Genomic DNA, 22758 nt, shown 5'->3' on the forward strand with positions numbered 1-22758 from the left:
GAGCCTTGGAAACCCTGATCTTTTATGTAAGAGTAAGACAGAACATGTTCTCAGATCGTGAACAGGTTTCTAGCATGCCACTGAACTATAGAATTATTTAGAGCTGTTCTGCTGATGTTTCTGACCACCATCCTCCAATGTTGTTTATGAAATCAAAACACTTCTAAACTGTTCCTGATAGTCTGGAAGCAGAAAATTCTTCCTCTAATGAATAATTTCCATCCACCCTTAGAACTGCATACCAACTGGATATTTGTATGGATCTTTTAAGGTTTATCTAAGCCATCTTGCATGTTAGTGTAAATTAAAAGGCAAGGGATGCATTTTAAAATGAACAAATTTAATTTAATATGAGACAGAAATTCAATGGATATATTTTCTACCGTTCTGGCAGCACTGAAGGAGGAGTAGGAGGAATATTTTTCTATGTTACCACAGTCATTGAAGTCAGGGCTATTGTTAAAGAAAGGGAGCCAGTAATCTGCCTGGGTTACTTTCAGTTCTTTATGACATTTGATGCATCTGAAAATTCTTAATTAAATGCAGCCCCATAAGACTTTTTATTCATATTCTGTGAGCAATACAGGGAAGTTTTGTCTAAAATGAAAGCCAAATGCATTTTTGTTTTTACATGGGAAATTAATATTATCAGGCATTCTCAGAATATCTTTCAGACACTCAGAGGCATTTCTAGGTAACCTCAGCTTTTTGACCAAAACTGGATTTCACTCAGTCCATTAACATGTATTCCTGTTTTAGACAGGGTAGTTGTCAGATCTGGCACAAATTATCCATACAAGTGGCTACTCCTCATCCTCCTCTGCAGTTCCCTACCCTGTGCACCACTGCTCTAAATCAAGGCCATTAGAGGATCCCTTTTCTGGATCACCATAAGCAAAGTACCCATCACCCCATTTTCTGTTTTAGCTAGAAAGTTATTCTTTGAAAGGTATATCAACAGCCAGTCTTCCTTAGCCTTACCAACCTGTTGTAGTTGCTATGCCAACATACTCTGGGGACTGATTGCTTACAGGTGAAGGTGCAGATGGCATATCCACTGAGGTGGCGGATTTAGCTGGAGAGAAAGGCACTGGGGAGGGACTTGGAGGAACAGGTTCTGTCAGTATTATCTCTTCTCTTACTTCTACTGCAAAGAGAAGAAAAACAGATGCTGAAAAAACATGCTGGCTCCCCTCTCCCAGGGGCACATCACTATGATAAATGATAACTCTATAAGCAGACTTTAATTTGTCCCAAGAGTCAGCTGCTGGAATCCGTGAAGCAAAATGGCTCTGAAAAATTGCTGCATGCCTCATTGCTGCATAAGCACAGCCATGGTTTTTGCATTTAGGATGCAGGGCTACCAAAACAGACAGCACTGGTTTTGAGAGCCCCAGTACCCATTATTTTAGATACAAATAGTTCTGTTGGCTCTGTGGATACCAACACCTAAGGCAGAAGAACTGTGGTCCTTCTCTCTATTCTAGTAGCACTGTCAAGAGGATTTCAGCCCCCCCTTCCCCCCGAGTGGAGCCTGGAGTTATGCCTTATCTACAGATTACAGAGAACAGTTCCTCTGGAGAAAATGGTAGCTTCAGGTACAGACTCTATGGTACTCCAAAGATTCTAGGTAAGATCCCTCTCCAAATCCCCCCTCTACAGGCACCACCCCCAAATAACAAGGAACTTCCCAGATCATAGTTGGCAACCCTAGCTGTCCTAGTGGACACACTTGAGAGTAAATTAGATTTAACTGGCCTCTCTGACCCTGCCTGATGAGAGCATTTATATGGCAGTCACAGGAAAAGTCAGAAGACCATCTTGGGGCCAATAACCATTTAGACATTTTAGTGTCTTCTTTTGTTTAGACATTGTTTTACATTAAATGCATTTCAGATGCCCTGAAGCAAAGGAGCCATCAAGAGAAATTGCCCTGCAGTGCTTTGCCCTTCTAACACTGATGGAAACAAACTATTGATTCTGTGATCTTATTGCCTGTAAATCAAGGGACATCATTCTGGCCAAGTTATCATTTAACTGCAAGTATAAAATTTCAAAAGGGAGACTGAAAGTTCCAAAAGATTTTCATAATTAAGCTCTGTGGTTATTGTCAAAGTCGATAACGTAACTGAAATGTAAACCAAATCACACTTTTATAGCTATGAGAAATTAACGTCTGTTGAAATGGAAGGGAATAGTAATGTAAAAGTAACAAATCATCAATTCATTTTGTTCCCATGAAAATTAGAAGAGATTGGTGGTGGGGGGGAAGCTATTGTATTAATGCCCTGATTGTGATCTTTCTGGCAGCATCTGGTTGACCACTGTAGGAAACAGGATGCTCAGCTACATGGAGTTTTTGTAGGCTCCAGCAGGACTGTTAACAACGATAGGTCAGGACATCCATTTTGCTCAGTTGTTTAGGACCAGAACATATTAAGTGATGTTACTACGTACTTTGTTATATATTAATTTGTTCCATGTATCCCCCATGTTGTATGTAAACCGCCCTAAGTCATATGGAAGGTATAGAAATCAAATCAATCAATCAATCAAAAGCGGGAGGGCTCCCTAGTGTAAAATGAAGGTAGGACGTACAAAATGTCGCGCTGGCTCATGCAGCGCCGATCACATTACTTTTTCCGTTGTGCGGAATGGGCCTGGGTATGCCTAGAGTAATCAGGTCAGGGCTTTTGAAGACAAAGATACTGAAGAGAGCCAGCCATTACCTAAATGTGAGCAATTTGCACAGAAAGGGTACATTAGAACCTTAGGCTATGGGAGGTTTGAGAATGGATGTTGATATAACAAGTGTCTTTTTGCAGTTTTAACACATACACTTGGATTAATATTAATTTCATCGTCTATATATCAGTCAGATCCCTGCACAGGCTTCATCGGCCACTGGAGATACAGTAGATAACTGGCTCTTGGCACTTCAGAAATAAAACCCACAATCATGGGCTAGGGGGAAATATGCAGTACTTGAGCAACGGCATACATAATCACCTGATAGCTGGTTTAAAAAGTAAAGCCTTGTGCTACATAACATGCTACTGTAGTATCAAGAAGGTAGTAAAAAAGAGGAGGAAACTGGTACAGTAGAATCTCTTTCCTTCCCTATTGAGGTCACTGGAAGGAAGATAAATGCCACATCTGTCTAACCTAATTTCAAATACACAAGGGCAGAAACCAGGTCATATTCTTTTGTAGCACAGTGCCAATACTCCAATACTACACAAATGTTAAATAGTATTAGCAACTTCCTGCGGTACTAATTTGCACTCCCTCCCTCTGAGCACAACTAGGCTGCTTCCACATGGGGATTTATCTCCCACATGGCCAGCAGGAAGCCCGCACAGTAAACAGGAGAAGTGCCCAATTTGGTCATGACTCATCTGTTTCCCTTTGTGCCTGGGAAAACCTCATTTTCTGCAGCTCCAATGGAAAACTACCACTCACACAAACATATGTGATGCTCCCTTATTCTAAACCAAACCAAAGTCAGTATTGTCTGCTCAGGCTGGTAGCAACTCTCCAGGGCTTCAGTTGGAGGCCATTCAGGCAGAGGTTTTATCACCTGCTACCTGATCCATAGCAAGAGATATCAGGGATTGAACCAGGGACCCCTTGCATGCCAAAAGCAGATGCTGTACCACTGAGCCATAGGCCTTTCTCAAACTGTGGGTGGCTGTGAGTAGATTGTCCAGATGGACCTGAACCACTACAAGGGGAGGAATGGAGCTAAGCTCTGCTTTCAAAAAGGTGTGGACCATCACACTGCCACCCTTCCTTTGGCCTTTTAAACAGCTTTTTTGTTCTCTGCCAAGTTGTACTATTGCATTACAGCACAATTTGGTAAGGAAAGGAACAAGGGGGATTTCTAGGGTATACGGGTTGTCCTTTGGAACTGCCATTTTGTCTGCACTGTTAAATAGGTGCAACAGTGAAAATGGAGAGAGGCTGGGGTTAAAGTTGAAGTGAGCAGAGTGAGAATGGATGTGCACAGTCCCCAATCAGGCCCGCTCCCTCCCTGCTTCCTGCTGCTATAAGAGGAGAGTGTTTTTTGTCTCCTGTTTAGATGCAGCCCTGGTATAGTTCCATGTTTCTTTTCCTAGCAGTTTCATCTTGATAAGGTAAAGTCCCATAGTGCAGGGGTAGTCAACCTGTGGTCCTCCAGAAGTTCACGGACTACAATTCCCATGAGCCCCTGCCAGCATTTGCTGGCAGGGGCTCATGGGAATTGTAGTTCGTGAACTTCTGGAGGACCACAGGTTGACTACCCCTGCCATAGTGGATGGATTATTACTAGTGTAGGATCACCAAGGGTTCTGATACACTATCCTCATGGTGCCATTAACACTGAGAAAGAAAGGAAAATGGAACATACCCTTTTTCATTCCAAAATTAACAGCATTGCAGTGAGGGTAGTTTTGATAGGTAAAACCATAATGGGGAGGAATTATTACCCCCCACCCCCAAACACTCACACCCTGGTTCCAATCTAAATAAGAGACAAGCACAGCTGAAAGGTAAAGAGTACTGGAAGAATCCATAGATTTTTCAGCATCACCAGCAGTTTAATCCTAAGATTCTGAATGTGCAGTTGAAGAATACTAGCTCACCTCAGCTACCCTCTTTTGCATGCTCATATATCTGTAATGGACAAGCTAGTTTATCTTTGTGCTTAATTATAAAGCAGCTGCAACAGAAGAAACCTACCTGTTCCACCTTCTCCTTTCATTGCCCTCATCAGCTCATTGGCTCTTTCATGACAATGGAGTGATTCTAACAGGTATAATACGTAATCATCAAACATCAAGTGAATAAGATGAAAAGAGCCTGGTATAACATAACAGAAGCAAAAAAAAAAATCAATTAAATATGGTTGCATTTATTTCAGTATCTAAACCTTGTTTTTCTCCTCAATGGGGACTCAAAGTGAATTGCAACACTGTTCTTTCCTGCTCCATTTCATCCTGACAACCACCCTATGAGGTAGGTGAGGGTGAAAAAGCGTGACTGGACCAAAGTCACTCTGGCAGAATGACAAGTTGAACCTGGGTCCCGGTGACCCCGAGTGTTCTCTTAATAATGTCAAATTCGGAACTAAACTGTGATGCTCAACATTTTAGCTGGAACAAAACTCATGGTAATCAAGAACATTTATTTGGTTGGGGTCAAGCTAAATACTTGGGGAGCTAATGTCCCCAAGCCCATCAGGTCTGATTCGTCTCAGCAATGCAACATAGGGAAGGAGGAGCTTCAGCCTACCCTTCCATGTCACTTTCCTGAAACAAAAATGGCCTTGGATGGGCCATATTTATCCTGCTGCAGGGCTCTCCAGGTACACTTGGGAACATCTGTCTGCAAAAGGGACACAGTCAGGTCCCAGCCTCACAGGTAGTTTAGCCCTCAGTTCCTAGCCAGGTTAAGTTCTCAGAATGATGTAAGGTTAGCATTCACCATTAGCAAGTCCTTTTCTGTAGTCACCCCTCCATTCTGGAAATTGCTTCCAGGTCTCTTTGTCCCCTTTGTTGGTTTCATTTTGAAAGCATTAAAGAGCAACAGAGCTGTTTGCTGTTGTTTGTATTTCCATGGTGGAGATACCATTTGGATTCTGGGGCACCCAATGTTAGAAGCAATAACTACTCAAGGTAACAGATTCAGTTGCTGCCACATGGGTTACTTGCCCTGCAATGATGTCGGGAAGCAGGTTTTTGTTTTTTAATCACCCATTGTTATGACATTATAACAATATTCAGTCTGTATATCAAGTTCTCTAAAATGGCCTTTGTAAAGCTTTTAACTGTGGAGGAGCTCCTGAGATATTGTTCAGGCTTTGAGGAGCCCCAGACCTGGGCCAGAAGTTATATCAGTTGGCCATACCTCCCTGCCACACCTGAGGAGGACTGAGGGAGGCGGTTTGAGGCAGGAGCAGGCATCCAGGCTTTTCCCCTTTTCCCAGGCATGGAAACCACACAAGGCCACCCCCAAGTCAATGGAAGTGGCTGGTTCCCTGCTTTTATGGCAATGCCAGGAAAAGCTCATGACCGAGTCCATTAAGTCAGGGTATAGGAGAAAGGCCAGGGAGCCCTTGGGGAGCTCTCATGGAGCCTATCACTCCTGTAAAAGTTCAGCTTCCATTTTTTAAACGCAAACCTCTGAGCACTTTTGTTGCCAATATATGATTTTTGACTTATATCCCCGTAGTGAAAGGGGTTAGAGACTTGCTTTCTTAAAAATGAAAGCTGGGAATTCAAAGAACCTGATACACAGATTGCTATAACATTTTAACAACGCGGTTGATTTAATGTCTGATTTGGGGGGGGGTATAGGGAAGGGGGATGGCTCTTGCCAGTGAGCTTGGAAAAAGTAACCTTCCACAGGGAAGTCCTGTTATTGCTGTTCTATATTGGCAGCTACAGCAGCTATGTGGAACCATATGGAAAACAGGCTCTCCTTAAAATCTATTTTCATTTATTTTGGCAAAAGTGTACAGCGGATGGAGAGCCATGAACACTTAGAGTAGAACCAGCACATGTCGAGTACATCTCAGTCTGATTTCATATTCTCAGTGTGTCTAAATTATTCAACAGTTCTACATTGTTTTAAGCGCTAAGTGGTTTGCACTTCTAATGACCCAAACTAATTAATTATTAATTTCCTTTTACCAGAAACTGAACTAAAGTTGAGAGATACTTATACTGCGATCCGAAACAGAATTAAATCCAACAAAGTAAATATGCATAACGTTTTTTAAGGATTGCACTGTTACTTGCCTACTACCACTAAGCCTCCATAATTTATCTAGCATTTGAAACCAGGCTCCTAAATTTGGAAGACCAATCTGCAGCTGAGCAGGGCCAATTCCCAACTTTCTTCTCCCCTTCCTCTTTCCCCAGGGTCAATAGCTCTACTTTCTCCCTGAAAACATTCTTGCTCTCCACCATATGGAAACTGTCCCTCCATTACTTCTATCAGTATGTCTCTTTTTCATAGCTGAAAATGCTAACTCAGTCTCTTCTCACAGTCTGATACTAGAACAGAGGTGGCAGGAAAACTGATGGAAACAATTATGCATCGTGTCATTTTTGTTTTCTCCCCTCCCTTGCTGGCTGAATGAAAACTGCAACAAGCTAGGGCTTTCATAGGGTTCAGGCTGTGAGCAGCCTAATAGCAATACTCCAAGACAGGTATGGAGGGTACAGTTCAATGACATATCAAATGGTGGACTCCCATGAGATGTCTTAGGCAAGGTCATCAGTGACCAGCCAATGCTCTAATCTCTTGACCACTCCTTTCCTAGAGTTTAAAAAACCTCAACCCACATATCTTTTTTTTTCTTTTTGGACTATCTTTTATGAACGTGACCTCTGTTACAGAGCTACATACTTCTTCCTAAAATATTTAGAATAAAAAATAAGTACCAAAACTAGGGGCACTGTGCAAAGTCATATCGCGAATAACTCTTGTGCCAAAGCAAGACCACATCAAGAGAAACTGCTGTGCTACTTTCTTCAAAGACCCTTGTCTCTTAGCAGCTACCTGCCAATAAAAAGAAACAAATGTGATAAAGATACATCTCTATTGTATTTATGTCTGCCCAGCAAAAAAAACTTACATCTTCTTTGATGGAAAATGAAATTCAATTAGTTTTGTAACTATTATATGAATAGTAACAAAAGCAGATAACAATTACCGAGGAGCAGCCTTGTTATTCTGCTGCAGTAAAAATTAACAGAAGCCTTGTGGCACCTTAAAAACCAATACAGTTTCATTCCAGCAAAAGATATTGTGGATTAGCACCCATTTCTTCAGATGCAATGAGTGGATCTGCACTATGCAGCCATTTTATATAGGGGTAAGAGGACAGACGCAACAGGGGCAAGAGTCCATGACATACAGGAAGTATAGGGTCAGGGTGAGAGACAGCTATGTAAAATTCAAATCTTATCAAGGAAAATACAGGGATCTATTTACATGTAAGTATACAGGCATCTCTTTAACCTGTCCCTTGTTCATGATCTGAAGGTGAAGTTTGGTTCATCAAGTATTTATTACAAAGTATTTAAGCAGAGTGGCTACTAGCCATGATAGATATATACATCCAGTACCAAAGGCAGTATATGCCTCTTTATGTCAGCAGCCAAGGAGCACAGAAAGAAGGATACTGTTGCAGTCATTCTGTTTATGGGCTTCCTAAAGGCACTGTGTGAGCAGAATGCTGGACTTGATGGGCCTTTGGTCTGATGCAGCACAGTTCTCCTTGTGTTCTTATAGCTCTTCCTGAAAATCATCATTCCAAATATACCAATACAAATATTCACAGAAGTGAACCTTAGAAGGAGAAAGTACATTGATCATTTGTAGTAATTTGTGCAATATTTGTCTTGTAGAGATATTTGGTAAAACTGTGCTTCAATTCCAGAAAATATCAGCACCACCACTGCAGTTTTGCAGCAATTCCTGCTGACATCACTATCCCATCATTCATTGAGCTGAGAAAAGACCTTGTATCTGGGATAAGCTTTGATACGCTGTCTTCAATTCCACTCTTCCACGTGGAATTAACCAAGCTGTAGACAATGAACATCATACTTCAAGCTTCACCTCCCATGATCCAGCTTCTTTTCACTGACCTTTACAACACATCTGTCCACCATGGAATCCAGCCATTCCACGTACGATTCAATAGGTGACTGCTCTTCCAGAAGGTGATCAAACTCCTGATATACTATCAACATGAAACCCCAATGAAGCAAATTATTAATTACTGGAGACTCTAGTTAACACAAAACCAAACTAAACCAAACCACAAGTCAATTAGCAGAGCTTTATTTTATTTTCCAAACTATTTTATGCAGACTTGTTTAATGGCTGTACATGCCCCCCCTTTTCTTTCTGTATCAACCCATCAATATCCAGCCCAATCAATACTCATCAATTTTTAGAACAGATTTAAATCATTAAGAAATAAGATCCACCAATTGAAAAGTGAGCTTCTGGCTCCATTTTTAGCAGTGTAAGTAAATCACAGACACAGCTATGATGGTCAATCTTCTAAGCTAGACTTTCACCCTTTTGATAAAAAAGGTCATGCATGAAATTGATTTAGAAATGCATGAAAGATGCTATTTAAATCCAGAATGTAGAAGAACCACTGATGGCCCTCCTATCAGATAAATCACTACAGCTGTATAATACCTTCTATAGCTGCTACTAGCACATTTATTTGTAATGCCTAAAAGGCAAATTATTTTCTATAAAATGTATGAGAGACATTTTCTGAAGGACTACATAATGACTGCTGGTCTAGGATTGCCAGCTCCAGGTTGGAAAATATCTGGAGATTTTGGGGATGGAGCTTGAAGAGTACAAGTTTTGGGTAGGGGAGAGACTTCAGTGGAGTACAATGACATAGAGTCCATCTACTAAAGTGGCAATTTTATCCAGATGAACTGATCTCTGCAAGCTGGAGGGTCAGTTCAATCCTAGGAGACCTCCAGCCACTACCTGAATATTGGAAAGCCTATTGGAGGTCACTTACCCTGTCCTTCTAGGTAGATCTCATAATGGCAACTTAGACTCTTGAAAGTTTAAATGCCACAACTCTTGTTGGTCTCTAAAGTGCTCCTGGACTCAGACCTTGCTCTCCTAGGCAGAGTTACACCCTCCTAATCATTTCAACTTCAATGGTAACACTGCTCAGGATGGTACAGTAGGATTATTGGGGGGAAATACTGTGGTGCATTTTATTCTGATCCTGCAAGGCACTATTATATTCTTAAGCAAGAGTTTGCTTAAGGGTACTGAGGATCACTGAACACAGATTACTAGTGTTATGATTTATCTGTGAAAAGGATGCTTATTGAAATGCACATCCCCACCCACACCTAATTTTTCATAAATAACTTTTTAACATTGTAGTAAAGATTTTTTTTGTAAAGGTGCGGTGGGGGGGGGAATCCTCATGGCAGTATACTGAAAAAATTGGCTTCAGGTCATTTTGCATGAAACATTTCTAGAGCATCTGAGCCTTTCTAATACTGGGGTTGCGAGTTTTAGTTTTAGCTCATGTTTGTTTAACAATATCATTACAGGAGACCGAAATACTATTTCAACTTTTAATGGATGGATTTGGGTTTGGCAAGAAATTCTGCTGAAGTCAGAGTACTTTAGCCACACATGATTAAGCTTTTTTTCTCACAGTTGTTGGTTTTATATTCTTACATTGTATTATGAGTTTTCTGTGCTCTTCTCGAGAGTCTTCCATGGTATAGAGCGTTTGTTTGGTAATGCTGTTAAGGTCCACATTCCTCCAGTCTTCCAGCATTTGGAATGTAATGTCTGCACTGTGGATGACAGTTCTAGATGCCTACAATCCAATCCAAATGACTCGTTAGCATCTGATATATTAGCTTAGAGGCAGATTTTATCCCATTATATGCTTCCTTGATGAGTCTCATTAAGTGGATTCCTGCTTGGCTCTGTTCTGGGTCGCTGGCATTTCTAAACCGGTCTCTATCAGTCCCCACAAATTACAGACCCTCTCTGTTGGTTCTATAGCATTTGTTATTAGAAAATAAAGTGGTTTTTCTTTTGCATCTAAGTCATCTCCCTCAATCAGTGTATGAAAGGTCCAGTCTGTATGCTTACTTGTCCTCCAATTGGTCCATTCCTTCCTCTATTTTAATGATTACATTCTCACATTAAGAATTTAAAACTTTAATTTCATGTGAGGAGATATCGCCAAGTACATACCCGCTACCTAAAACTGAGGAAGAGTTTCATCTGTAATGAGGCTTAGCCCCAGAATTGCACTTCCAACAAGGGCCGAACTAAACATTACCAATTTATAACATGTAGGGCTGGAGTTACAGCAACATGACTTTGATGCTCAAAATCAGATGTCAGGAATGAAGGAACTTATTTCCAAGTGCCAGAGGCCCCAAATCAGATCAAAAACGGTAGCTCAAAGAGAGAAGGGCCTGGAAATGGTGGAGAGGGGGGGGGGGCAGGGGAGCATTATTTGCTTGTAGTAGGAAGTAACCATATGAGATCTTTATTAAGATATTTATTATCTCGGAAATTATGCAGAATGGTGCAGAATATCCCTACAATGACTTATCTGATTAACTGGCATCACCTCTATCTCTCCCAAAGTCTGTGCCAAAACTGTTTTGCACAGAATGAAGTGAATGCTGAGGAAAGAATTAAATGTGAACAGGATCCCTGCATATCAAAAAGTTGATGCTGACATTGCTACCACTAATTAGAGATCCTGCATTTATAATGTGCTAGGTTTTGTACAGAACACAGGAATTAAAAAAAAATTCTTGCCACAAGTAAAGTCAGGTTATTTCAAGTATCTAAGGGATGTGGAAAAAAGTCCAGGGACTGACTACTGTAGGCGGGTAGAGGAAGAATCCTATAGGGCAGTGGTCCCCAACCCCCGGTCTGGATCAGTTGGTACCGGGCTGCAGCTCCTCCTCGTCCTCCTCCCCGGCTGCTGCCTCGGAGGCTGCCCTGCCACTCTGCCACTCTGCCGCTGGCTCACCTTTGGTGCTCTCCAGTGGCTGCCATGGCTGGGGCTCCCCCTAGGTGTGGCACTGCACAGCTGCTGCTGGCAGCACCCCCCAGCAGGCGGCGGGAAGTCAGGGGAGCCGACGGGAAAGCAAGTGGAGCAGGGGCTCAGGCGATGGCAACGTTCCTCGACAAAAAGCCCCCCGGGCCTCAGTAAAATTGTCAAGCGTTGACCGGTCCCTGGTGATAAAAAGGTTGGGGACCACTGCTATAGGGTACAAATGTGAGTTTTATCCTTTCCAAGGAGATTTTAAAAAAGAGACTTGCTTTGTTTATTCGATTGTGGATCCTGTTGAATCCAGATCGCTTTGAACTCGTGTCTTCCTCTTTCCCCCCATCCCCATTGAAACAGGAAAGTGTTCTGCACGTGGTTAGGGTAGTTCAGAAGGGGGGTGGAGCCAGGGCTCTTTCTTTCTTTTCTTGAAGGGGGGAGAGGAGCCAAGCAGGGAGCCTCTTTCTTTTCTTGGAGGGGGGGGGGAGGATCGAAGAAGGCAGAGAAGTGAGAAAAAATCCAGGACCGACAGAAGTTGAGAGAAATTAGGGGCTTCTCACATAAGCTTGTCACATAAGCAGGTGTGGCCTATCAGAGGTTCTCTACCACGGAGCTTGGTTTCCCAATCCGGATTTGAAAAATATTGAGGGTTAAAAGCACTCTATCGCACAAGAAAGGTAGGGTCACTCCGGATCAATCCTTCTTGCTGCAGAAGGAAAATTTAAATCGCCCAAAATCCAAACGGAAATCGCATTCTATATAGACGGCAGGGACTGAATCGACCTGGAACTGGACTAAAAGCTCCATGTAGTTTACACCCAGGTCATCATGATGCCAACAAATTCCATATCTTCACTTAGTATTTACATCAGTGATTTTATTGTACTGTTTCTCAGCCATCCTCAATGGAAGTACAAAGGGCTGGATCCAATCAGTTTTTCAACTACTGAAGAAGAGAAGAAGGGACACTCTTTGGTAATAAAAAGGCAATGTTTGGGATCATGAGACCTGCATGGACAAAAGTGTGGAGTTGGCCACAACTGAGCAAAAATGATGTCTGGATCCAACTCAAAGTGTATCTGTCATTTTGCATCAGAATGTTGTGTTATAAACCATAAACAAATTAATGTGTGCAAAGTTCTTGTCATTGCAGTTTGGTTGGGCTAAAACGTTTCCATAATATTCTGTTACTCTTGCAGGAAATTTTTTACATGAGGCAGCATTAAAAAAAATGGCAGGGCAGCCTGTTCATTCTACCACCTCAGTATTCTACCACCTCATTCTGCTACAAGTGTAGTAGATCAATTCTTATTTTTCTTCTTGCCCATGTCTGCAATTAACAACTGCAGAAAGGCCACAAGAAAACACTATATGCCTTTTCTTTCGGGACTGGCAGGCTAGTCTTGAAAGCCAGGCTATTCTGCTGAATGTTTTTTAAAATCAATATAAACAATTCATCCAAGAAGGAGAAGAGCAGGTTTTGTACCCTGCCTTTTACTACCCAAAGGAGTTTCAAAGTGGCTTCTAATTGCCACAGTTTACTACTTGTCTGATGACATCATGGCCAGGCTGGGGCTATCCGAGGCCAGGCCCGACTCAGGCCCTCATTTGCCCTGCAGCAAGGGAATGTGGATATATCCGTGTTCCCTTTTGTGCTCTGGGGGACAATGGAGCCTATGTCGGTCCTGGGTTGTGAGGAAAGGAAGAGTCAACTCCTCCTGGTCCAGCTCCTCCCCACCCACAGCAATGACTATGGCATCACGAAAGGGACACAAAATGCCCCAGGCAGCTTTGCTGTGCTATGTAGCATGGTGGAACCACCTGGGGCATTTATTTTAATTTTTAAGAATTGGGTATTCTTAAAAATTAAAATCAGTCTCCAGTGCTCTACAGCACGATGGAACCTCACCACCACGGCTGCCTTGTCTGGAGGCATAAATCTGGGGCAGACTGGGTCCAGTGGGGAAAACGCTCCCCTGTATGGACTTGGGAGGAGGTAGGTCAATCTGCCTCAACCCAAATACCCGGTGGCAGCCCGGTGTGGTACTACCAGTACGAAATGGGTCTGAGAGAGCTTTGAGAGAACTGTGACTGGCCCAAGGTCACCCAAGTGGCCGCATGTGGAGGAGTGAGGAATCAAACCCAGCTCTCCAGGTTAGAGACCACTGCTTTTAACCACTACACTCAAGGGCAGGGGTCCTCAACCCCCGGTCCGCGGCCTGGTACCGGGCCACAAAGGCCATGGTACCGGGCCGCCAGCGGCCGCGCCTGCCCCCCGCAGCTGGCACGCCAGTGACGCAAACGCGCACGGGCGGAGCTGCTGTGCATGCGTGTTTGCGCCCACTGCTGGCAAAAATGCGCATGGGCGGCAGCTCTGCGTGTGCGTGTTAGCGCCACCTAGTGGTGAAAACGTGCATGCGCAGCAACTGCGCATGCGCGTTTACATGCAGCTGCTGCGGCCGGGCCACCGGCTCTATCCCACCCTCGGAGGCGGTCCCCGACTACAAGAAGGTTGGGGACCGCTGCTCAAGGGCATTGATTTATCTGGCTTTTGAACTGCCCACAAAGCGTTTAATGTAGAGTTTAAAACAAAGAGTTTAAATCAACGAGTTTAAACACAAAGAGTTTAAATCAAAGTAAATATATTTGTACAGGTGCAAATGGAAGAAATCAAATCAGAGTCAGACAAGTGTGTAAAATATACCTGGCAGAGATGATTTAAGGATGTCTGCCTCCGAAGAATTTGTGAAAATCTTCTAGATACTGTCAGAGAAGGAGATATTTATGCAGTTAGCCAAAATGATTGTTTTTGTACCACCAAACAACACAATGGATAATATTTTTCTCTTTTGGTGATGAATATATGTGCCATACATAACACTGATTCTGGGATACCAATGCTTATTCAACCAGATTATATAAGATTAATTGTATGACCATGTACTTATTTGATGAAATGTGTGCATGCATGAGATGATGTATTTTTGCAGAGGAGCCTATTTTAGAAATTGGAATTTAGCACTTTTAAAAGGGGAAGAACTGAGATTCAAGAATTAAAGCAGACTATTAACAGGTGGTGTACACTGCTGGCTTCTATAAAGTATGCCTGAAATGGTGTAGTGCCCTTTCCTGGAAGATGGGGTAATTTGATCACCTCTATTTTTAACCAAAAACTCCTTTTCCGAGATGAGGCCTCAAGCTGTATTCAAACAGTCCAAAGTCTACTAAGTTCTTTAATCAATTAGTCAATAAACTAGTCAATAAACAGGATTTTTCAGCTTGGTCAAAAGAGTTATCCATTAATTATGACTCAGCTAATTTCAATGATGGACTCTGAAGCAGAGGGCATTTGGATCCAGGTGAACAAAACCAAGAGCAACAGCAATTGATCTGCAGATAAATATTTTCTAAGTTTGTAACCAATAACATAAATCTTTCCTTTCAAAAGGAATACGTACACTCAAACTTGATGTTTCGTAGGTTTTCTGGCAAGTCATGGAGAGCTACTTTTAGCCATTCATCCAGCTGTTTGGCAAACTTGCGAATCACCTGTGTCAAACTGAAAGAGAAAGCACTATTTCAAGGCCACATCCCTTCTTAGCATTCATGCTCACAAGCAGGACAGATCAATGGCTCCCTTTATCCCCCACCCTCAGCCTCTATTTATAAGTCTCATCTATGCACGCCCAATGAGAGAGTAGAATGAACTCTACCCATTTCAAACCACAGGCCATATCTCTGAGCACTCTCCTGTATTAAGAACATCTGAAAACCGGTAGAAAGCTGCCACAACAACAGAACATTTCTCCCCAGCATGATAGTTTTCTTTATTGTAAGGTGTGCTATACATAGGGGAAGCATTCAAAACACTGCTTCCCACTGGTGAATGATACTGTCTACTTTACTACCACAGGAGTCTAGCACATCATTCTGCTTGAATGATGTAGATTGTGTATGCTTAAAATGTGTACATTAAAACAAAGGAAGATAGAAAATATAGTTTAAGAAAGTGATAATCCTGGGCTAAAGTCTGTTTGCAGTACCATTGGTTTAAACTCAGCATGGATTTACCCCAACGCTACCATTTGCAAATCAGGGGAGGGAGAGCATTAATGGTGTACATCAGCGGCATGCTGGCCATGAGGCTGGAGTGGTCCTTTTGAGGTGGAGGACCAGCCTGAGTGTCCACTCCCCCCCCAGTTTGGGAACTCCCTTCAAGGGTTTTGGAGGTGGAGCCACTTAGCTGAATGTCCAGCTTGGGGATGCCAACTGACTTCACCACCAGGTGGCAAGGGGACCATGCAGCAGCTGGCATCCACATAAATCATTGGGTCTTGCTATTGCATGGTGTCATCCCCCAACTGCACCAATGCTCCTTCAGCTGCACCCAATAAAAGCTGTGGCCATGTTTTCACTGATTCTGGGTCTGTGTTCCTTCTGCAGCATTGCCCTCTATTCCCCCATCCCCAAGCCTCAAGTTTAGTACCATTACTTCCCCCCATTAATTGTTTGCTGTCAGGAATCTGGTAGGGATTGTGCAAAACATAGATGTGACATAGTATCTATCTACACTGTATATTTATGGATTTAATATTTCAGATATTGCTGTTTAGGGAAAGTAAAAATTCTCTTCTGGAAATCATTAGCTGCAAACCTACAGCTACCATACAAATATAAACATTAATTGAAAACCTTGGGGAAAGGGGCGGTAATTTGGGGCAGGGAAATGGCAGGTTGGGAAAGCATTCCCACCCTACTTGCTGCTGCTCCAGTCCCACTTTCTCAAACCAGATTTTTTTGGTTCTTATTAAAATGTTTTAATGTAACATGTTGTCTGGACCCTTCACATGAATTTCAAAAGTGCAAGTGTGGAAGCAGAAAATAAAGACAAAAGACATAGGTTATGTTAATAGGCAGAAGACAGTGAAGAAGTGAAGCTGCACTGGCCCAGAAATGCTTTGCAGAAGTAAGTTTGGGACAGAGATTTGAAGGAAGAAAGAAGTGGCTTGGAGTGTAGACTGTTACAGGGGTAGGATATATGTCAAAATAATCAAAACCAGAAATTGGATGCTATACAAATATGCAGATACTGAGCCACAACCATCTTGACCATACAACCTTCGTAGGATCTAAAATTCTAAATGCTCAACCTTCCAATTATGCTCTTCTTTGTTACTGATTTACAGTCTTGCTTTTTTCCCTACTTTGGAATTGTTTGTTTTGATGGTTGACACTGGCAATATTGCTAATGACATTCATTCATTCATTCATTCATTCATTCATTCATTCATTCATTCATTCATTCATTCATATTTTTATACCGCCCTCCCCGAAGGCTCTGAGCGGTTTATATATAACTGAAACTATACATAAAATACATTTATAAACTCTAATTTCCCTTTCATGAGAAAATATCTCTATTTAAAGTGCCTATATACATATCAATTACATATACACATATGCCAGCATAATCAAACATTCTCACCTGTCAGGCAATGCCTGCAATACCGTGGGCATCAGAACTCCAGAAATAGCTTTATACAATATTGAGTCACAAACTCCAACTATATTTACTACTGTGGAAGAACCCAATACAGGAAGCATGTGAGGTGGCATTCCTTGCCAAAAGTGCAGAAGAAAACTTTGAACCTAGAAATGCACAAAGAAATAAAGATTAAATGGAATGTGACGTCCAAGTTAGGGCAAAAAACCACAGCTATAAATTCAGAGGGTAGGAAGAAGAATTAGGCTGTCTCATTCCACATGGTCAACTTGGACTTATTCTCTGACTCAATTTCACTCTGATTTTTTAAATTCTGACTCTGAATCAGGAATGTTTATCTTTGACAAACTTGTCTTCCATTGATAGGCAAGAAGACAGAATGCTTTGTATTCAAAGGATTACAAAAAAACCCACTTGTGAGAAGGATCTGCTGGGGCTACAGTATTTTTCGTGCTTTGAGGTCAACAGTGGTGGACTTCCTGATGGCACCTGGGTTTTAGCCACTTTGACCCATTATGCATGGAGTGGAAGGTCCGCATTCGGGCTGGAATAGCAGTGGCTAAAATCACTAATTATGCACACTGCAGGTGGCAACTGGGCGCACAGTCAACATATGCCGCCAAAAAAGCCACGTTAGCGAGATGCAGAAGAAAGTGGAGCTTCCTGGGACCAGGGCGCAACCAGAAGCGGCTCCAGAGTAGCCGTGTGCATAATCGGATACTCTGGGTTTTGCCGCCGTTGCATTCCATCCCGTGCATAAGCGGTTTGCTTTGCTTCTTCCTCCTCCGCGTTCTCCATGCCGCCGTTTCAGCAGCCGTGCATAATAGGCCTGAGTGACACAGACCATTGGACTGGATGGGCCATTGGCCTAATCCAACATGGCTTCTTTTATGTTCTTAATAGTCTTCAATCTTTCCATATCCAGGCTTTGTCACAAACCTTCAAGCAACACTGAGCTGCATGCACATGACAAGACCTCTTATGACAGCACAATCACATGACAGGAGGAAGATGAGTCAGGATTATCAACGTATCAGTGCAGAGAGGGAGCTACATAAGTGCATCCAAAGCACTGGAGGATTGACTGATGTTGATGGAGGTGACAGACAGAGAGCGCTTTTACATATTCACAAACCTTTGGAAGACCAATTGATAAGAGGTGGTTACTGCATGGGCAAGACTGTGCCAGACAGAAGAGAGAGAATACAGAGCTATTGTGGAGAGGCCTCTGAACCTGCCTGCACTGAAAAGGGATCTTATTTATTGCTTAATCCATTAAAAATAACTGTTTTGACATATGCCCCCTATCCCTATGTATGCCCCCCAAAGAGCACTACACTCTGCAAGCTCCAATAAAATGGTGATCCCTGGTCCCAGGGAGGTTCGTCTGACCTTGACCAAGGCCAGGGCCTCCTCTGTCCTCGCCCCCGCCTGGTGGAATGATCTCCCAGAAGATATTAGGGCCCTGTCAAAACTAAAACCGTTCCACAGGGCCTGCAGAATGGAGCTCTTCTACCAGGCCTTTGGTTGAGCCCAGTGAAACAATGCCATCAATCAGAATCCAAGAGATCCCCCTGATCTAAGGTGACCAGATTGTCCCACTTTTGTAGGGACATATGGGGGCACCTGGCAAATTGTACTTATGTTGAAATTATATATATATATATATATATATATATATATATATATATATATATATATATATATATATATATATATATATATATGTGTGTGTGTGTGTGTGTGTGTGTGTGTGTGTGTGTGTGTGTGTGTGTGTGTGTGTGTGTGTGTGTGTGTGTATATATATATATTTTACAATATTATTTTTGCGTTCTATGTGTTTTATGAAATTTTTTGTTGGTCTATATAGACCAAATTTTTAATCAAGAACCCCCCCAGTCAATGGTGTCCCGCTTTACCAATGACAAGACATCAGACTAAGCAAACAAGAAGCTTACTGCCAAAGATCTGGCTGGTTAGCTCAGATTAAATATGTAACATTCAGCTTCTGCCCAGCTCCTGCTTCTTGCTTCCCAATCTCCTCCTAAGGCTGCCAGGGCACAGTGCTGCTCTGACAATCAAAAACACAGCTGGTAGATTTGCTATGTCAAAAAACTGAAGGCTCAGAATCAAGTAATAAGTCTGTGAGCATGTGAGGATAGTTGCCACAAAACAATCAGTTAGCAAAATGATGAAGCAGCAGAAGTCCTATTGAATAGGTTATCATGACTACACTTAAGCTACTATTATCGACTCCAGTTTTAGGCTGTGCCTGGGTTGGTTTTGAGGTTAACCAAGTTCTCTTCCCTAATAGGAGCTGGACTATAAATGATTCAGTTCTGTGAGCAACTGAACATTCCATGACATCATCTAGCTCAGCCAGTCAGTGACAGATGCTTCAGCACCACAATGTAGATTAGAACAAATGTCCATGAAAAATGTCCGCTGTTAACTGTTCCTTGGTTTCTATACAAACCTCATCAAAGTTGGCTCTTATTACAGTGTCCAGTATCCTCTGACAGTGTGTTCTGTACATCATAATAAATGTAGAAACCTGGCAGAAAAAAAGAAGTTTTTAAATAAATATTTAAAGGAAACATATGCTTTAATCTTACATTAAAAATATCTCAGTAAGAATGGGGGCTCTTTTACTTAGTCCACACAGAAAAAATAATGTGGTATCAGCTAAAGGTCAACTATATGATCCTGAACACCATACAAAAATTAGTTTTGCAGTTACTTGTGATGAAGAATATCTTTTTTATCATACAGATTAAGGACAGACCTCGTACAATAAGAGGAATTTTTAATGGTATTCAAAAGTATTCAAAAGTAAGTTGTTCTGAGCTCAATGGAACTATCCTATTTTTAGGATTGTAGCCTAAATCCCTCATAAACAAAGCTAAAGCGTTATAACTTCAACTTCTCAAGAGGTAATTTCTTTTTTCATATGTTAGATCAACCTTTCATTAATAAGGGGAGGGGGAGCCAATGGATATTTCACTAGAATCACCTTCTCCTCTGGCAAGCTGGCTGGCAGATTTAGATCTTTGACATTTGGAAACTCTGGCAGCAATGTCCCCAGTTTGGAGCGTGGTGAATACGCCACTGTTTGTTTGGTTACTTCTTTTTTTCCTGTTTCATTGACCCAGGCTGCTCCCTTCTTAGAATACATCACGTCATAATACTGAGAGCTTTCTTTGACTGCAATGCCATAGTAATGGTACCTGAAATGTTGAAGCACACACTTTAAAACCGAAAGCAATTATTCAGTCTTTAATATAGACAGAAACTGCTAACCAAACAGACTCTGCACTAATTTACAAGTTAATGCATGAATACAAATTCAGCAACAGATATATACGTAATGTTCCAGCTGCTCACAGCCCTGTCCAGCTAAAATGGTAGCCCAAAGATTCCAAATGGAACAGAGTCCAATGTTTCTGCCCCCTATCTAGATATTCAATATAATAAGTAAGAGAAAAGAGGAACAAGATTCAAGGTTGAGCAGTAATTATTATCAGATCTTTCAGATCCCTATACATTTTGTCAGGGGGAGAGAGAAGCTTCTATGAAAGGCTCCCTGACAAAATATATAGCAAAATGCACAGGGATCTAGAAGATCTGATAAACCTGCTCAATGTGGTAAATGGTTCCTGTTCTCCTAACTGTCAGTGCAGCCTTATCTTGTTCCAATGTAAGTAAGGCCATGAGCCAGATGGAACCAACTATCAGTAAATTTTCAGTGCAATCCTAGTTCCACTGAAATCCTAAATCCAAGGAAGCTTTCAAGTGCAATCCTAAATCCACTGAAATCAATGGGCTAGGGTGACACAGGACAAGAAGCAGATGCAATAAAGTGATGTGTCATACTCAGAGCTTTTTTGTGTGTGTTTTGTTTTAAAGTGCTAGCAGTCATATATAAGGCTGTGTGATGGTCTAACAGTTCACCCCTCAGGACTTGGGAGCAGCCTCGGTTTAAGGTGCCGGTAGTGGGGCACCCTTTCCAGGGATCATTGGAACTTGAGAGTTCTTTTAATCTGCAAGCAACACAGTAGACCCCCTAGTAATCACAATAACCCTACAGCACAATGGGGCCCCTGGAACTGCATGGCTCGTAGCACATGCTACTAGGATAATCCGCCTCTACTTGAGAGAAACTCGGAGAAAAGTACTGGTACTCAGCACCCATGAGCAGTATCACAAAAAAGCCCTGAGGGTACTATGACTGGCTGCAGTTTGCTGCTGAATAGACACGTGACAGTAAATACAGCTTGCCTTTGCGTAAAATGACCCTGACATACAACATTTAAGCAGATCAAGCTTTTCCTGACCTGCTTTTATTTATGCATGAGTTAAAAACACAAGCAGCTCTCAGCGAAGGTAAACTGGGATAGTGTCTGCTTCTTTTTTTAATTAAAACTTTTTATTAAGCTTCTACTTCTTTTTATTCTAAAGCCTATTCTCCCTCATTTTATTATCATAGCAACCTTGAGAGACAGAAAGGCTGAATCCACACAGTGGCAATTCTCCACTGTGGAGTTACTGCAGCTGCAAATGCAGGAGTACTCACAGTGGTGTCAACACGGGAGTGTTCTCCATACTTCCCCCAGCCCCATGCGCATCCCCACCATACACATACACTGTTAGAAAGCTTGTTGATGATTTTAACAGATCAGTTGTTGCTCTATCACTATAGCATTATAACATTTCACTATATAGCCATGGCCAATTAATTTTTTTAAAAGCCAACATGGGTAGGGGCATGGGCAGCGGGATGGGAATGATGGGTAAGAGAGGATGATGACATTAAATGGCATCTATGCTGGTGGCAGTTTCAAAAACTTGAATCCAGATGGTATGCAAACCCACTTTAATAGTAATCGCTCAGGAACGATTGTAGCAAAAAAGTGAAAAGCCCAGAAATTAGATTATGAGAGGCGAAAGTTAATACAATTTCTGGAGAGGCCAAAGTCATTTAGATCCTCCAAAACCCACTGCTCTGATTTGGAAGCGCAGGTGGAGCAAAACACCTGTGTGGATTCAACCTGAGTGAATGGTCAAAAGTCACTTGATGGCCAAGTAAGGATTTGAACATTAATCTCCCCAATCCTAGTTTTAACCAATGCATTTTCAGAATGAACATAATCAGGGAAGAAGGCAAAACAATGTTCTTCCAGGCTGCAAAATCTAGTGAACGAACACAGTTTCCCTGCTTCCTTGGCTGTGTAAAGATTGGGAAAGCAAAACAAAAACAAACAACCCCAACCAACTCGCCCAAAGTCCCACCATAGAAAGGGGAAAGGGGAAACAATTCATGAACATCTTGATAAGTGTCAACCAATAATTGAATTGACATAACCATTTTTAGTGCCGTGACAGTACCAAGTATTTTAAAACCTTTCTGAAGAATGGGAAAATAGCCTCAGATTTTCCAATGTAATAGTCCCTCAGTCCTACCCTATATTGCCTAATAGGGTTGCCCACCTCCAGGTGGGGCCTGGAGACTTCCATTCATTATTACAATTGATTTCCAAGCAGTAGAGATCAATTTCCCTGGAGAAAATGGCTACTTTGGAAGGTGGATTCTATAGCATCATAACCTGCTGAAGTCCCTTTGTTCCCCAAGCCCCACCCTCCCCAAGCTCCATCCCCCCAAAATCTTCATGCATGCCAC

The 22758-nt window shown here is 42.1% G+C and overlaps 1 protein-coding gene across 7 annotated transcripts in view; it reads right to left on the reverse strand.

Annotated features, from left to right (window-relative positions):
- Positions 1-22758, reverse strand: part of RFX4 (regulatory factor X4) — a 90351-nt gene that overhangs the window by 14463 nt on the left and 53130 nt on the right. For 5 of the 7 annotated variants that reach the window (XM_077339698.1, XM_077339700.1, XM_077339701.1 and 2 more), the window contains 10 exons: positions 20095-20308; positions 19558-19635; positions 17064-17227; positions 15037-15137; positions 14283-14341; positions 10234-10378; positions 8643-8737; positions 7431-7548; positions 4723-4842; positions 986-1147 (listed from right to left, as the gene is read on the reverse strand). In XM_077339698.1, the coding sequence (XP_077195813.1) occupies positions 986-1147; positions 4723-4842; positions 7431-7548; positions 8643-8737; positions 10234-10378; positions 14283-14341; positions 15037-15137; positions 17064-17227; positions 19558-19635; positions 20095-20308 (1256 nt within the window). The remainder of the gene's footprint in view (positions 1-985; positions 1148-4722; positions 4843-7430; positions 7549-8642; positions 8738-10233; positions 10379-14282; positions 14342-15036; positions 15138-17063; positions 17228-19557; positions 19636-20094; positions 20309-22758) is intronic. The other 2 variants (XM_077339699.1, XM_077339702.1) reach the window with 2 other exon arrangements.

The sequence above is a fragment of the Paroedura picta genome, chromosome 5 (genome assembly GCF_049243985.1).
Source record: "Paroedura picta isolate Pp20150507F chromosome 5, Ppicta_v3.0, whole genome shotgun sequence".
Classification (NCBI taxonomy): domain Eukaryota; kingdom Metazoa; phylum Chordata; class Lepidosauria; order Squamata; family Gekkonidae; genus Paroedura; species Paroedura picta.